Source organism: Salmo trutta, chromosome 7 (genome assembly GCF_901001165.1).
Source record: "Salmo trutta chromosome 7, fSalTru1.1, whole genome shotgun sequence".
In the NCBI taxonomy this organism is placed as follows: domain Eukaryota; kingdom Metazoa; phylum Chordata; class Actinopteri; order Salmoniformes; family Salmonidae; genus Salmo; species Salmo trutta.
Window position 1 is genome coordinate 59,149,323 of NC_042963.1, and position 17,358 is coordinate 59,166,680.

Sequence of the window (17,358 nt, forward strand, 5' to 3'; positions counted from 1 at the left end):
AGTCCAAATTGGTGAAGTGAAATGAAAAAAATAAGTTGTTTCAACAAATTCGAGAAAAAAAATTATCGGAAAAGTGGGGTGTGCATATGTATTCACCCCCTTTGCTCTGAAGCCCCTAAATAAGATCTGATGTAACCAATTACCTTCAGAAGTCACATAATTAGTTAAATAAAGTCCACCTGTATCCAATCTAAGTGTCACATGATCTCAGTATACAGTTGAAGTCGGAAGTTTACATACATTTAGGTTGGAGTCATTAAAGCCCATTTTTCAATCACTCAACACATTTCTTGTTAACTATAGTTTTGGCAAGTCGGTTAGGACATCTACTTTGTGCATGACACAAGTAATTTTTCCAACAATTGTTTACAGACAGATTATTTCACTTGTAATTCACTGTATCACAATTCCAGTGGGTCAGAAGTTTAAATTTGTATTTCACCTTTATTTAACCAGGTAGGCTAGTTGAGAACAAGTTCTCATTTGAAACTGCGACCTGGCCAAGATAAAACAAAGCAGTTCGACACAAACAACAACACAGAGTTACACATGAAATAAACAAAACATACAGTCAATAATACAGTAGAACAAAAGAAAAAAAAAGTCTATATACAGTGAGTGCAAATGAGGTAAGTTAAGGCAATAAATAGGCCAGGGTGGCGAAGTAATTACAATATAGCAATTAAACACTAGAATGGTGGATGTGCAGAAGATGAATGTGCAAGTAGAGATACTGGGGTGCAAAGGAGCAAGATAAATAAATAAATACAGTATGGGGATGAGGTAGGTAGATAGATGGGCTGTTTACAGATGGGCTATGTACAGGTGCAGTAATCTGTGAACTGCTCTGACAGCTGGTGCTTAAAGCTAGTGAGGGAGATATGAGTCTCCAGCTTCAGAGATTTTTGCAGTTCGTTCCAGTCATTGGCAGCAGAGAACTGGAAGGAAAGGCGGCCAAAGGAGGAATTGGCTTTGGGGGTGACCAGTGAGATTTACCTGCTGGAGCGCATGCTACGAGTGCGTACTGCTATGGTGACCAGTGAGCTGAGATAAGGCGGGGCTTTACCTAGCAGAGACTTGTAGATAACCTGTAGCCAGTGGGTTTGGCGACGAGTATGAAGCGAGGGCCAACCAACGAGAGCGGTCATTAAGTTGACTGTGCATTTAAACAGCTTGGAAAATTCCAGAAAATGTCATGGCTTTAGAAGCTTCTGATAGGCTAATTGATAAATTTGAGTCAATTGGAGGTGTACCTGTGGATGTATTTCAAGGCCTACCTTCAAACTCAATGTCTCTTTGCTTGACATCATAGGAAAATCAAAAGAAATCAGCCAAGACATCAGAAAAATTATTATTGACTTCCACAAGTCTGGTTCATCCTTGGGAGCAATTTCCAAATGCCTGAAGGTACCATGTTCATATGTAAAAACAATAATACGCAAGTATAAACACCATGGGACCACGCAGCCGTCATACCGCTCAGGAAGGAGACACGTTCTGTCTCCTAGAGATGAACGTACTTTGTTGTGACAAGCGCAAATCAATCCCAGAACAACAGCAAAGGCCCTTGTGAAGATGCTGGAGGAAACAGGTACAAAAGTATCTATATCCACAGTAAAACGAGTCCTATATTGACAGCAAGGAAGAATCCACTGCTCCAAAACCGCCATAAAAAAAAGCCAGACCACGGTTTGCAAATGCACATTGGGACAAAGATTGTACTTTTTGGAGAAATGTTCTTTGGTCTGATGAAACAAAAATAGAACTGTTTGGCCATAATGACCATCGTTATGTTTGGAGAAAAAAAGGGGATGCTTGCAAGCCGAAGAACACCATCCCAACCGTGAAGCATGGAGGCGGCAGCATCATGGTGGTCCCGTGTGGCTAAGTTGGTAGAGCATGGTGTTTGCAACGACAGGGTTGTGGGTTCGATTCCCACAGGGGACCAGTACGGAATTTAAAAAATTATGAAATGTATGCATTCACTACTGTAAGTCGCTCTGGATAAGAGCGTCTGCTAAATGACAAAAATGTTTTAAAAAATGTAAATCATGTTGTGGGGGTGCTTTGCTGCAGGAGGGACTGGTACACTTCACAAAATAGATGGCATCATGAGGAAAGAAAATTATGTGGATATATTGAAGCAACATCTCAAGACATCAGTCAGGAAGTTGAAGCTTGGTCGCAAATGGGTCTTCCAAATAGACAATGACCCCAAACATACTTCCAAAGTTGTGGCAAAATGGCTTAAGGACAACATAGTCAATGTATTGGAGTGGCCCTCACAAAGCCCTGACCTCAATCCCATAGAAAATTTGTGGGCAGAACTGAAAAAGCATGTGCAAACAAGGATGCCTACAAACCTGACTAGGTTACACCAGCTCTGTCAGGAGGAATGGGCCATAATTCACCCAGCTTATTGTGGGAAGCTCATGGAAGGCTACCTGAAACGTTTGACCCAAGTTAAACAATTTAAAGGCAATGCTACCAAATACTAAATGAGTGTATGTAAACTTCTGACTCACTGAGAATGTGATGAAAGAAATAAAAGCTGAAATAAATAATTATCTCTATTATTCTTACATTTCACATTCTTATAATAAGGTGGTGATCCTAACTGACCTAAGATAGGGCATTTTTATCAGGATTAAATGTCTGGAATTGTGAAAAACTGAGTTGAAATGTATTTGGCTAAGGTGTATGTAAACTTCTTACTTCAACTGTATATACACCTGTTCTGAAAGGCCCCAGAGTCTGCAACACCACTAAGCAAGGGGCACCACCAAGCAAGCGGCACCAAGGAGCTCTCCAAACCGTTCAGGAACAAAGTTGTGGAGAAGTACAGATCAGGGTTGGGTTATAAAAAAAGATACAATTGCTGTAATTGCTGCAAAAGGTGGCTCTACAAAGTATTGACTTTGGGGTGGTGAATAGTTACGCATGCTCAAGTTTTCAGTTATTTTGTCTTATGTCTGAATTGAAGGAATGATAGATAGCTCTAAATACAGGGAAATTCTTGAGGGAAACCTGTTTCAGTCTTCTAGAGATTTGAGACTGGGACGGAGGTTCACCTTCCAGCAGGACAATGACCCTAAGCATACTGCTAAAGCAACACGTGAGTGGTTTAAGGGGAAACATTTAAATGTCTTGGAATGGCCTAGTCAAAGCCCAGACCTCAATCCAATTGGGAATCTGTGGTATGACCTAAAGATTGCTGTACACCAGCGGAACCCATCCAACTTGAAGGAGCTGGAGAAGTTTTGCCTTGAAGAATGGGCAAAAATCCCAGTGGCTAGATGTGCCAAGCTTATAGAGACATATCCCAAGAGACTTGCAGCTGTAATTGCTGCAAAAGGTGGCTCTACAAAGTATTGACTTTGGGGGGGTGAATAGTTATGCACGCTCAAGTTTTCAGTTGTTTTGTTTTATTTCTTGTTTGTTTCACAATAAAAAATATTTTACATCTTCAAAGCGGTAGGCATGTTGTGTAAATCAAATGATACCAACCCCCCAAAAATCTATTTTAATTCCACGTTGTAAGGCAATAAAATAAGAAAAATGCCAAGGGCGGAATACTTTCGCAAGCCACTGTATGGTAACTACCTTACAGATCTGTGAACTGTTTTACTTTGTCAATATAAAAATATGATAGACCTGGGGTGTATTCATTACGGAAACCGTTTACCGTTTAAGAACCAAACGGAAGCAAATCGAGCAAAACAAGAGTTTCTATTGGACAAATTCAGGTATGTCCCTCCACGTTCCGTTTGCTTCAGTTTAAGAAACGTTTTGCAACAGAATTGGAATAATGAATATTACCCAGTTAATGTTTTGTTATCGTTTGATAATTTGCTAAGAAAATAACTTTTGAAGCTACAAAATCATGTCTTTAAAAAGTAATGTTGTACTCATTAATTATTATCCCGGACAAACTTTAAAATACAAACTTGTATTTTCACCAAACTATCTTTTCTTGTGTATTTTGTTTGAGCACAATACTTTTGTTTGACCTTTTGGACCAATGAGAAGCTAATCAGCACACCGTGTAAGAGCAGCTACACAATAGGAGGGACTCCAGAAGGAGGGATCTGAAACATCACCATAGTGTTTTCAACCTTTTCCTGGTTAGTGCTCCCAGTCTCTGGCAAGGTGTTGCACAACTCTTGATTATGTGATGTTACAACACACCATGTCATGATTCAGAACACCAGGATGAATGTTTCAGTACACCTTAAATCTGTTCCAATACCCTCACCACCATGTCATGATTCAGAACACCAGGATGAATGTTTCAGTACACCTTAAATCTGTTCCAATACCCTCACCACCATGTCATGATTCAGAACACCAGGATGAATGTTTCAGTACACCTTAAATCTGTTCCAATACCCTCACCACCATGTCATGATTCAGAACACCAGGATGAATGTTTCAGTACACCTTAAATCTGTTCCAATACCCTCACCACCATGTCATGATTCAGAACACCAGGATGAATGTTTCAGTACACCTTAAATCTGTTCCAATACCCTCACCACCATGTCATGATTCAGAACACCAGGATGAATGTTTCAGTACACCTTAAATCTGTCCCAATACCCTCACCACCATGTTTCAATACTCCAGCAAAGTTAAGGTTTGGTCTCCTTTAAGGTGGTGGCAGCTCAGTTGCTACTCGTTGTAGTGTTCCAAAGCACTTCATTTTAACAGTGTAGGCTTCTTCACTGGTATTGATCCAGACCTTGTTTTATGGCTTTTTGGCGACAGGTAGAGAGGATCAAACATTCCACATCTGTGGTTTTGATGAATCTGCTCAACATGTTGTCATCTGTGTTACTTAATGGTGATCTACTGTCTTCTGTCAGTGGTTTCTTGGCATTGCAGAGGATTGTTTAATTTCTAATGGGAAGAGCAGCTGGATATATTGGGACTAGGTACCAGGGTCAGACCGACAGAGTTCTGTAATACACCAGGCCAGTCCAGGTCTTAGTCTGAATCCAACATATCAATTATTCATTTGTCGACAACCAATCGCAATTACAACTAAACCAAAAATCAGACATGGTTTTTCCATTGGAATTTGGTTGTGCTTTTAGATGGTTGAGAGCATATGGCCCTTTACTCACTTTACACACACGAAGGAAAGAAGGTTTTCTTGATCCACTGGATCTTGTGAAATGATTTCTCCATGGTCGTTAAAACAGTGATAATACACTTCTTCCTTCTACTCCACTGTCTGAATCCTTACTGATCATTGAGGGCCCAGCTCAGCTCACCTCGTACTCTTATGTAATAGATATCATGCTCGGAGCACTGTGCTGTGGATGAATGGGTCCACCATGACATTGAGACGGAGATGGGCTGTGACAACACAGTGATAACAGGGCCAGCAGCAGAGCTCTGGAAACCAAATGGACAATCAGCTGGAACCTAATGGACTCCTGGTCTTTATGACCTCAATAAAACACCACAGGTTCTGTCTCCACACAGCTGTACCAGCATACTGTACAGTCGTGGCCCAAATTTTTGAGAATGACACAAATATTAATTTCGACAAAGTCTACTGCCTCAGATTGTATGATGGCAATTTGCATATACTCCAGAATGTTATGAAGAGTGATCAGATTAATTGCAAAGTCCCTCTTTGCCATGCAAATGAACTGAATCCCCCAAAAACATTTCCACTGCAGTTCAGCCCTGCCACAAAAGGACCAGCTGACATCATGTCAGTGATTCTCTCGTTAACACAGGTGTGAGTGTTGACGAGGACAAGGCTGGAGATCACTCTGTCATGCTGATTGAGTTCGAATAACAGACTGGAAGCTTCAAAAGGAGGGTGGAGCTTGGAATCATTGTTCTTCCTGTGTCAGCCATGGTTACCTACAAGGAAACACGTGCCGTCATCATTGCTTTGCACAAAAAGGACTTCACAGGCAAGAATATTGCTGCCAGTAAGATTGCACATAAATCAAACATTTATCGGATCATCAAGAACTTCAAGGAGAGCGGTTCAATTGTTGTGAAGAAGGCTTCAGGGCGTCCAAGAAAGTCCAGTAAGCGCCAGGACCGCCTCCTAAAGTTGATTCAGCTGCGGGATCAGGGCACCACCAGTACAGAGCTTGCTCAGGAATGGCAGCAGGCAGGTGTGAGTGCATCTGCACGCACAGTGAGGCGATTACTTTTGGAGGTTGGCCTGGTGTCAAGAGGGGCAGCAAAGAAGCCACTTCTCTCCAGGAAAAACATCAGGGACAGACTGATATTCTGCAAAAGGTACAGGGATTGGCTTGCTGAGGACTGGGGTAAAGTCATTTTCTCTGATGAATCCCCTTTCCGATTGTTTGGGGCATCCGGAAAAAGCTTGTCTGGAGAAGACAAGTTGAGCGCTACCATCAGGCCTGTGTCATGCCAACAGTAAAGCACCCTGAGACCATTCATGTGTGGGGTTGCTTCTCAGCCAAGGGAGTGGACTCACTCACAATTTTGCCTAAGAACACAGCCATGAAAACACATCCTCCGAGAGCAACTTCTCCCAACCATCCAGGAACAATTTGGTGACGAACAATTCCTCTTCCAGCATGATGGAGCACCTTGCCATAAGGCAAAAGTGATAAATAAGTGGCTCGGGGAACAAAACATCAATATTTTGGGTCCATGGCCAGGAAACTCCCCAGTCCTTAATCCCATTGAGAACTTGTAGTCAATCCTCAAGAGGTGGGTGGACAAACAAAAACCCACAAATTCTGACAAACTCCAAGCATTGATTATGCAAGAATGGGCTGCCGTCAGTCAGGATGTGGCCCATAAGGTAATTGACAGCATGCCAGGGCGGATTGCAGAGGTCTTGAAATAGTAGGGTCAACACTGCAAATATTGACTCTTTGCATCAACGTCATGTAATTGTCAATAAAAGCCTTTGACACTTATGAAATGCTTGTAATTATACTTCAGTATTCCATAGTAACATCTGACAAAAATATCTAAAGACACTGAAGCAGCAAACTTTGTGGAAATTAATATTTGTGTCGGAAGGAGAAGGGAATAGACAATTTGGTCTTTCACAGAAATCTCATCCATTAGGACAGTTGGAGCTAGTCAGCCAATGGAAGGAGGTAAGAAGGTGTATTATCTGATCAATCAATCAGAGGTCAAGGTCATCAGGAGGTGTTTAATCTGTCCTGTATGTAACACGATCTCAGACACAGGCTCGTCCTGACAGGTTTATATTATGCTACCTCAGTGAGCTCGTAATCAGAGCCCAATGGCCTTCCAGATGCATAGTGCTGCCATGACAACTGAGATGTCACCTGGAAGGGGTTGTTCCAGGGTCAAGGGTCAGAGGTTTAGCTCTGACATCCCTGCCTGTCCAGAGAACAGAACAACACTGCTGACTGTTCAAATAACAACTGTTCTTCTTCTGTATAACAACATAGATCAGATTGGTTTTAATGGCCAGTGTCATCATGACTCTGTTTATGTTACCTTGCAGAGCGGGGTGTGTAAACATTGTTTTTACCCTTATTTTACAAGGTAAGTTGACTGAGAACGCATTCTCATTTACAGCAACGACCTGGGGAATAGTTGAAGGGGAGAGGAGGTGGATGAATGAGCCAATTGGAAGCTGGGGATGATTAGGTTGCCATGATTGTAAATTCGGTTTTTAGCCAGGACACCACCGTTAATGACTTTAGTGACCACAGAGAGTCAGAACACCTGTTTAAATTCCACCTGGAAGACAGCAACCTACACAGGTCAATTTCCCCAATTACTGCCCAGGGATATTATTTTAGACCAGAAGAAAGAGTGCCTCTTTCTCCTTCCACAGCACTTCCAGCAGCATCTGGTCTCCCATCCAGGACCAACCCTGCTTAACTTCAGAGACATGCCAACAGTGGGATGCAGGGTGGTGTGCTGCTGGCATGTTAACAGCATGTTTTCAGCTCCTCCACATCCCCATGTTAACAGCATGTTTTCAGCTCATCCACATCCCCATGTTAACAGCATGTTTTCAGCTCATCCACATCCCCATGTTAACAGCATGTTTTCAGCTCCTCCACATCCCCATGTTAACAGCATGTTTTCAGCTCCTCCACATCCCCATGTTAACAGCATGTTTTCAGCTCATCCACATCCCCATGTTAACAGCATGTTTTCAGCTCATCCACATCCCCATGTTAACAGCATGTTTTCAGCTCCTCCACATCCCCATGTTAACAGCATGTTTTCAGCTCATCCACATTCCCATGTTAACAGCATGTTTTCAGCTCCTCCACATCCCCATGTTAACAGCATGTTTTCAGCTCCTCCACATCCCCATGTTAACAGCATGTTTTCAGCTCATCCACATCCCCATGTTAACAGCATGTTTTCAGCTCATCCACATCCCCATGTTAACAGCATGTTTTCAGCTCATCCACATCCCCATGTTAACAGCATGTTTTCAGCTCATCCACATCCCCATGTTAACAGCATGTTTTCAGCTCATCCACATCCCCATGTTAACAGCATGTTTCATCTCATCCACATCCCTATGTAAACAGCATGTTTCATCTCATCCGGTATCTTTATTCAGTAACATTGTTTGTTTTCTTATTGTAGGAATGAAAGAAGATATGAAAGTCAATGTGTTGATACCACTACTAATAGTTGTTATTGTCTTGTGTTCTAGGTTACATGGGCGATACCATGAGCTGGCTCCACACCTAGTCCCCATGGACTACACCAACGAGCCTGATGTTACAATACCCTTAGCTCTTATAGTCAGCATGCCGGAACTAAATGTAGGTAACACTGGTATTCACACTGGTATTCACACTGGTAATCAACACACACTGGTAATCACACAGGTAATCAACACACACTGGTATTCACACTGGTATTCACACTGGTAATCAACACACACAGGTAATCACACTGGTAATCAACACACACTGGTATTCACACTGGTATTCACACTGGTAATCAACACACACAGGTAATCACACTGGTAATCAACACACACTGGTAATCACACTGGTAATCAACACACACTGGTAATCACACAGGTAATCAACACACACAGGTAATCAACACACACTGGTAATCACACAGGTAATCAACACACACTGGTAATCAACACACACAAGTAATCACACTGGTAATCAACACACTGGTATTCACACTGGTAATCAACACACACTGGTAATCACACAGGTAATCAACACACACAGGTAATCAACACACACAAGTAATCACACTGGTAATCAACACACACTGGTAATCAACACACACTGGTATTCACACTGGTAATCAACACACACTGGTAATCACACAGGTAATCAACACACACAGGTAATCAACACACACAAGTAATCACACTGGTAATCAACACACACTGGTAATCAACACACACTGGTAATCACACAGGTAATCAACACACACAGGTAATCAACACACACAGGTAATCAACACACACAAGTAATCACACTGGTAATCAACACACACTGGTAATCAACACACACTGGTATTCACACTGGTAATCAACACACACTGGTAATCACACTGGTAATCAACACACACAGGTAATCAACACACACTGGTATTCACACTGGTAATCAACACACACTGGTAATCACACTGGTAATCAACACACACTGGTAATCACACTAGTAATCAACACACACTGGTAATCACACTAGTAATCAACACACACTGGTATTCACACTGGTAATCACACTGGTAATCAACACACACTGGTATTCACACTGGTAATCAACACACACTGGTAATCACACTGGTAATCAACACACACTGGTAATCACACTGGTAATCAACACACACTGGTAATCAACACACAGGTAATCACACTAGTAATCAACACACACTGGTAATCAACACACTGGTAATCAACACACACAGGTAATCACACTGGTAATCAACACACATTGGTAATCACACTGGCAATCACACTGGTAATCAACACACACAGGTAACCTACTGGAAAGTGTGTGCCCTCAGGCTTGGAGGGAAGCTAAAGTAATTCCGCTACCTAAGAATAGTAAAGCCCTCTTTACTGGCTCAAATAGCTGACCAATCAGCCTGTTACCAACCCTTAGTAAATTTGGGGGAACAGGTGTGTTTGACCAGATACAATGCTCTCTCACAGTAAACAAATGAACAGATTTTTGGCACTTTTTTATAGGAAAGGGCATTCAAGATGTACGATACTTACACAAATGACTGATGATTGGTTGACAGAAATTGATGATCAAATGATTTTGGGGCTGTCTTGTTAGACTTCAGTGCATCTTTTGATATTATCGATCATAGTCTGCTGATGGAAAAACGTATGTGTTATGGCTTCTGTCTAACAGAACACAGAGGATGTTCTTTAATGGAAGCCTCGCCAACATAATCCAGGTAGAATCAGGAATTCCTCAGGGCGGATGTCTAGGCCCCTTTTACTTCTTTCAATCTTTACTAATGATCTGCCACTTGTTCTGAGTAAAGCCTGTGTGTCTACTAATAGTATATGTTTTAACCAGGACAGTTTACAATCTAAGGTAAAGCCAAGTAATTTAGTCTCCTCAACTTGTTCAAGAGCCACACCATTCATTACCAGATTCAGCTGAGGTCTAGAACTTAGGGAACAATTTGTACCAAATATAATGTTCTTAGTTTTAGAGATGTTCAGGACCAGTTTATTGCTGGCCACACCTTCCAAAACTGACTGCAACTCCTTGTTAAGGATTAGCCCCTTTTTTTCAATTTTTGCCTGAAATGACATACCCAAATCTAACTGCCTGTAGCTCAAAACTGAAGCAAGGATATGCATATTCTTGGTACCGTTTGAAAGGAAACACTTTGAAGTTTGTGGAAATGTGAAAGGAATGTAGTAGAATATAACATAATAGATCTGGTAAAAGATAATACAAAGAAAAAACCAACCGTTCTTTTGTATTTTTTTTGTACCATCATCTTTGAAATGCAAGAGAAAGGCCATAATGTATTATTCCAGCCCAGGTGCAATTTAGATTTTGGCCACTAGATGACATCCCTGTATGTGCAACGTTTTAGACTGATCCAATGAACCATTGTATGTCTGTTCAAAATGTTGTATCAAGACTGCCCAAATGCGCCTTATTTGTTTTTTAATAACTTTTCATGTTCAAAATTGTGCTCTCTCCTCAAACAATAGCATGGCATGATTTCACTGTAATAGCTACTGTAAATTGGATAGTGCAGTTAGATTAACAATAATTTAAGCTTTCTGCCAATATCAGATTTGTCTGTCTGTCACGTCCTGACATTAGAGAGCTTGTATTTTTCTATGTTAGAGTAGGTCAGGGTGTGACTGGGGGGTTTTGTCTAGTTTATTTATTTCTATGTTGGTTCTAGTTTCTTTTTTCTATGTTGGGGTTTTTGTCTAGTTAAAATTTTCTATGTTGTGTTCATGGTTCTTTTTTATAGGTTGGGGTTTTCGAATGATTCCCAATTAGAGGCAGCTGGTCATCGTTGTCTCTAATTGGGGATCATATTTAAGTTGTTGTTTTTCCCACTAGTGTTTGTGGGAGATTGTTTTGAGCTAGTGTATGTTGCACCTCTTCGTCACCATTTGTTGTTTTTGTTTATTCGTTTATTGTATGTCTTGCATAGTTTCACAGATAAATAAAGATGTGGAACGATACACACGCTGCACCTTGATCTCATTCATACGACGACCGTGACAGAATCTCCCACCACCAAAGGACCAAGCAGCGTGGTCAGGAGGAATGGACCTGGGAGGAAATCCTAGATGGGAAAGGACCCTGGAGGCAGGCTGGGGAGTATCGCCATCCGAAGGAGGAGATAGAAGCAGCGAGAAAAGAACGGCGACGCTACGAGGAACTAGCACGGCAGCAAAGGAAGCCCGAGAGGCACACGGGGGAAGCCCGAGAGGCACACGGGGAGATTGGCAGAGTCAGGGTTGAGACCTGAGCCAACTCCACGTGCTTACTGTGGGGAGCGTGTGACCAGACAGGCACAGTGTTATGCGGTGATGCGCACCGTGTCTCCAGTGCGCATTAACAGCCCGGTGCGCTCGTTGCCGGCTCCCCGCATTTGCCAGGCTAAAGTGAGCATTCAGCCAGGACGGGTTGTGCCGGCTCTGCACTCCTGGTCTCTGGTGCGTCTCCTCGGTCCAGGATATCCTGCGCCAGCTCTACGCACTGTGTCGCCAGTGCGCCTTCACAGCCCAGTGCATCCTGTGCCAGCACCCCGCACTTGCCGGGCTAAAGTGAGCATTCAGCCAGGACGGGTTGTGCCAGCTCTACGCTCCAGACCTCCAGTGTGCCTTGACGGTCCAGTATATCCTGCACCGGTTCTACGCACCAGGTCTCCAGTGCGCCTCCCAAGTCTAGTACGCCCTGTGCCTGCTCCTCACACTCGCCCTGAAGTGTGTGTCACCAGTCTGGTGCCACCTGTCCCGGCTCCACGCACTAGGCCTCCAGTGCACCTGCCCAGTCCGGCGACAGTTCCCAGTCCAGAGCTTCCGGCGACAGTTTCCAGTCCAGAGCTTCCGGCGACAGTTCCCAGTCCAGAGCTTCCGGCGACAGTTTCCAGTCCAGAGCTTCCGGCGACAGTTTCCAGTCCAGAGCTTCCGGCGACAGTTTCCAGTCCAGAGCTTCCGGCGACAGTTTCCAGTCCAGAGCTTCCGGCGACAGTTCCCAGTCCAGAGCTTCCGGCAACAGTTCCCAGTCCAGAGCTTCCGGCGACGTTTCACAGTCCGGAACCTCCAACGACGGTCCACAGTCCGGAATCTCCTGAGACGGTCCACAGTCCGGAGCCTCCTGAGACGGCCCACAGTCCGGAGCCTCCACCGATGCTGGCGGGTTCACAGGATGAGAGGGTTCTTCGTCCCGCAACAGAACCGCCTCCGATGCGGCAGGATCCGCGGGATGAGAAGGTTCTTCATCCTGCACCAAAGCCACCACCAACATTAGACACCCCCCCTAACCCTCCCTTTTGGTTTCAGGTTTTGCGGCCGGAGTCCGCACCTTTGGGGGGGGGGGGGGGGTACTGTCACGTCCTGACCATAGAGAGCTTGTATTTTTCTATGGGAGAGTAGGTCAGGGCGTGACTGGGGGGTTTTGTCTAGTTTAAATTTTCTATGTTGTGTTCTAGGTTCTTTTTTCTAGGTTGGGGTTTTACGAATGATTCCCAATTAGAGGCAGCTGGTCATAGTTGTCTCTAATTGGGGATCATATTTAAGTTGTTGTTTTTCCCAATAGTGTTTGTGGGAGATTATTTTGAGTTAGTGTATGTTGCTCCTCTTCGTCACGGTTTGTTGTTTTTCTTTATTAGTTTATTGTATGTCTTGCATACTTTCACAGATAAATAAAGATGTGGAACGATACACACGCTGTGCCTTGGTCTCATTCATACGACGAACGTGACAATGTCCTGGGAAATGGTCTTGTTACTTACAACCTCATGCTAATCGCATTAGCTTACGATAGCTCAACCGTCCCATGGAAGGGACACCGATCCCGAATAAGTTTTAAGGGCTTCAGTGACTTCGTTAGCTGTGGTTGCTGACCTGCATATTGTTGAATAATCAGCATACATAGACACACAGGCTTTGTTTAATCATAATAAATACAGATAATGACACTTATGTGCTTTCCACATTAAATTCCATTCACACATAGTAAATAAGTCATTGTCTGACCACTGGCTCATTGTCTTCTATCAGTGATGTTAGCCTTGTCCCCTTGTCTCTCTGTTTCTTGTAGATTAAAACCCTTATTGTATCAGTGACATACTGATGATAGCCTTGATAGACAGTGATGTATGAGTAATGACAGCCTTGCCTTGTCTCCCCTTCTCACTGTGTGTCCTGTAGGAGAACCCGTTCAGAAACAGGATCGTGGAGTCCTTCTCTGAGGACGGAGCAGGGAACCTGAGCTTCAACGATTTTGTGGATATGTTCTCTGTCCTCAGTGAGACGGCCCCCAGGGAGCTCAAGGCCATATACGCCTTCAAAATATACGGTGAGTATGCTGATATACAGAGCCTTCAGAAAGTATTCACACCCCTTAACCTTTTCCACATTTTGTTGTGTTACAGCCTGAATTAAAAATATATTACATTGAGATGTTGTGTCACTGATCTACACACAATACTGCATCATTTCAAAATTGAATTTTGTTTGTAGAACATTTTTCTAAATTAATAAAAAATGAAAAGCTGAAATGTCTTGAATCAACAAATATTCAACCCTTTTGTTATGGCAAGCCTACATTAATTCAAGAGTAAAAATGTGCTTTACAAATCACATAATAAGTTATATGGACTCATTCTGTGTTCAATAATAGTGTTTAACATGATTTTTGAATGACTACCCCATGTCTGTACCCCACACATACAATTACATGTAAGGTAACTCAATTGAGTAGTGAATTTCAAGCACAGATTCAACCAATGCCTTGCAAAGAAGGGTACAGATGCTGAATATCCCTTTGAGCATGGTGAAGTTATTAGATACACTTTGGATGGCGTATCAATACACCCAGTCACTACAAAGATACAGGGATTTCATCATGAGGCCAATGGTGACTTTAAAACAGTTACAGAGCTGGCTGTGACAGGAGAACACTGAGGAAAGATCAACAACATTGTAGTTACTCCACAATACTAACATAAATAACAGAGTGAAAAGAAGGAAGCCTGTACATAATACAAATATTTCAAAACATGCATCCTGTTTGGAACAAGGTACTTAAGTAATACTGCAAAAAATGTGGCAAAGAAATGAACTTTTTGTCCTAAATACAAGGCATTATGTTTGGGGAAACACATCATTGAGTACCACTCTTCATATTTTTTAAGCATAGTGGTGACTGCATCATGTTATGGGTATGGTTGTCATTGGACATAAAGAAAGAGCTAAGCAAAGGCAAAACCTAGAGGAAAACTTAGTTCAATTTTCTTTACAAGAGACACAGGGAGACAAATTCACCTTTTAGCAGGACAATAACCTAAAACACAAGGCCAAATATACACTGGAGTTGCTTACCAAGATGATATTAAATGTTCCTGAGTGGCCAAGTTACTGTTTGGCCTAACTTGGCTTGAAAATCTATGGCAATACTTGAAAATGGCTTTCTAGCAATGATTAACAACCAATTTGACCGAGTTTGAAGAATTTTTTTAAGAATAATGGGCAACTTGCCTAGTTAAATAAAGGTTAAATAAATACAAATTAATAAATATTGTACAATCCAGGTGTGCAAAGCTCTTAGAGACTAATCCCAAAATATTCACAGCTATAATCGCTGGCAAATGTGTTCCCAATATGTATTGTTTTAGGGGGGTGAATACTAATCTAATCAAGATATATTAGTGCTTTATTTTTCATTAAAAAAAAAAAATGTTGGAAGAAAAATTCTATGTTCACATGACGGAGTATTGTGTAGATCGTCGACCAAACATTACAATTAAATCCATTTTAATTTAACTTTGTAACACAACAAAATGTGGAACAAGTCAAGGGCTGTGAATACTTGCTGAAGGCACTGTATATGATAATCACATTTAATCCTACATTAATCTCTGTTAAAAGGGTAAATCTACCACTTGCCAACTTCATTTTCAATATCCCAGCACAATGCCAGTGTATACATATGTGAAAACGACACATTTCAAAATTTTGTAAAAAAAAATATAGTTATAAAGTTAACCCTACCTGATGACATTAAGTGTCCCAAAGCTGAGGGCGTAAAAATGATGGACGGTGTAGGGGCTAATTAGAACCTTTGATAGTCACTTCGACCGAGTCAGTTGCCAGCACAAAAATAATATAATTTGTTTTATTGTCACGTACACCAGATAGAGGTATCCCATAATGCACTGCGTTAGTTTTTAGTTAGTGCAATTTCACACAAAATAATTGAGGTGCCTAATTATGAGCCACCTGTATCTGTTTGAGTCTTGACACGTGTAACATGAAATAACTCCAAATTAAATGTATAACTGTTACTGAGGTTCACATCTTGTTAAACTACAGGGGGAATTTTCTTATTTGAATTTCATGCTCGTTCTATTATTTAAATGTGGAACATGAATTGCATCATTCAAGTGACCAGTCTGTCCCGAAATTGATGGGTTTATTTGATCCCCTCACCACTCTTGAAGTCACCCTCTGAGCTTCATCACTAACACGTTACAACGGATGGCCTTCCGAGCGAGTTGGTAGGGGTGAGGAGCTGGTTTGGGATTCATCACCTATGTAACTTTCTGTGTTAGATTTGAACGTGGATAACATCCTGTGTGTGTGTGTGTGTGTGTGTGTGTGTGTGTGTGTGTGTGTGTGTGTGTGTGTGTGTGTGTAGATTTCAATGTGGATAACTTCCTGTGTAAGGAGGATCTGGAGAAGACGTTGAACAAGCTGACGAGGGAGGAGCTGAGCCCTGAAGAGGTCACCCTGGTCTGTGAGAAGGCCATCGAAGAGGCTGACCTAGACGGAGATAGCAAACTGTCCTTCGCTGACTTTGAAAACATGATCACCAGGGCTCCTGACTTTTTAAGGTAACAGTATTATTTTAGTCAGTGTATTACTGTACATGAAGTGCATTCGGAAAGTATTCAGACCACTTGATTTTTTCCACATTTTGTTACATTACAGCCTTATTCTAAAATGGATTAAATAAAAAACAATCCTCATCAATCTACACACAGTACCCCATAATGACGAAGCATCCTGTTTCCATTGATCATCCTTGAGATGTTTCTAAAACTTGATTGGAGTCCACCATTGGTAAATTCAGTTGATTGGACATGATATAGACAGATACACACCTGTCTATATAAGGTCCCACAGTTGACAGCGCATGTCAGAGCAAAAACCAAGCCATGAGGTCAAAGGAATTGTCCGTAGAGCTCAGAGACAGGATTGTGTTGAGGCACAGATCTGGGGAAGGGTACCAACATATTTCTGCAGCATTGAAGGTCCCCAAGAACACAGTGGCCTCCATGATTCTCAAATGGAAGAAGTTTGGAACCACCAATACTCTTCCTAGAGCTGGCCGCCCGACCAAACTGAGCAATCAGGGGAGAAATGCCTTGGTGGTCCAGAGTTCATCTGCGGACATGGGAGAACCTTCCAGAAGGACAACGATCTCTGTAGCACTCCACCAATCAGGCATTTATGGTAGAGTGGTCAGACGGAAGCCACTCCTCAGTAAAAGGCACATGACAGCCCGCTTGGTGTTTGCCAAAAGGCACCTAAAAACTCTCAGACCATGAGAAACAAGATGCTCTGGTCTGATGAAACCAAGATTAAAGTCTTTGTCTTGAATGCCAAGCATGTCTGGAGGAAACATGGCACCATTCCTACGGTGAAGC

At 42.3% G+C, this 17,358-nt stretch overlaps 1 protein-coding gene across 2 annotated transcripts in view; it reads left to right on the top strand.

Moving 5' to 3' along the window:
* cib2 (calcium and integrin binding family member 2) overlaps window positions 1–17,358 on the top strand; it is a 38,948-nt gene that overhangs the window by 19,263 nt on the left and 2,327 nt on the right. Inside the window, exons 1-4 of one of the 2 annotated variants that reach the window (XM_029759550.1) lie at window positions 4,084–4,124; window positions 8,666–8,777; window positions 13,859–14,006; window positions 16,347–16,542. In XM_029759550.1, coding sequence (XP_029615410.1) covers window positions 8,709–8,777; window positions 13,859–14,006; window positions 16,347–16,542 — 413 coding nt within the window. In that variant the 5' untranslated portion in view covers window positions 4,084–4,124; window positions 8,666–8,708. Of the gene's footprint in view, window positions 1–4,083; window positions 4,125–8,665; window positions 8,778–13,858; window positions 14,007–16,346; window positions 16,543–17,358 lie in introns of those variants that run through there. The other variant, XM_029759549.1, reaches the window with a different exon arrangement.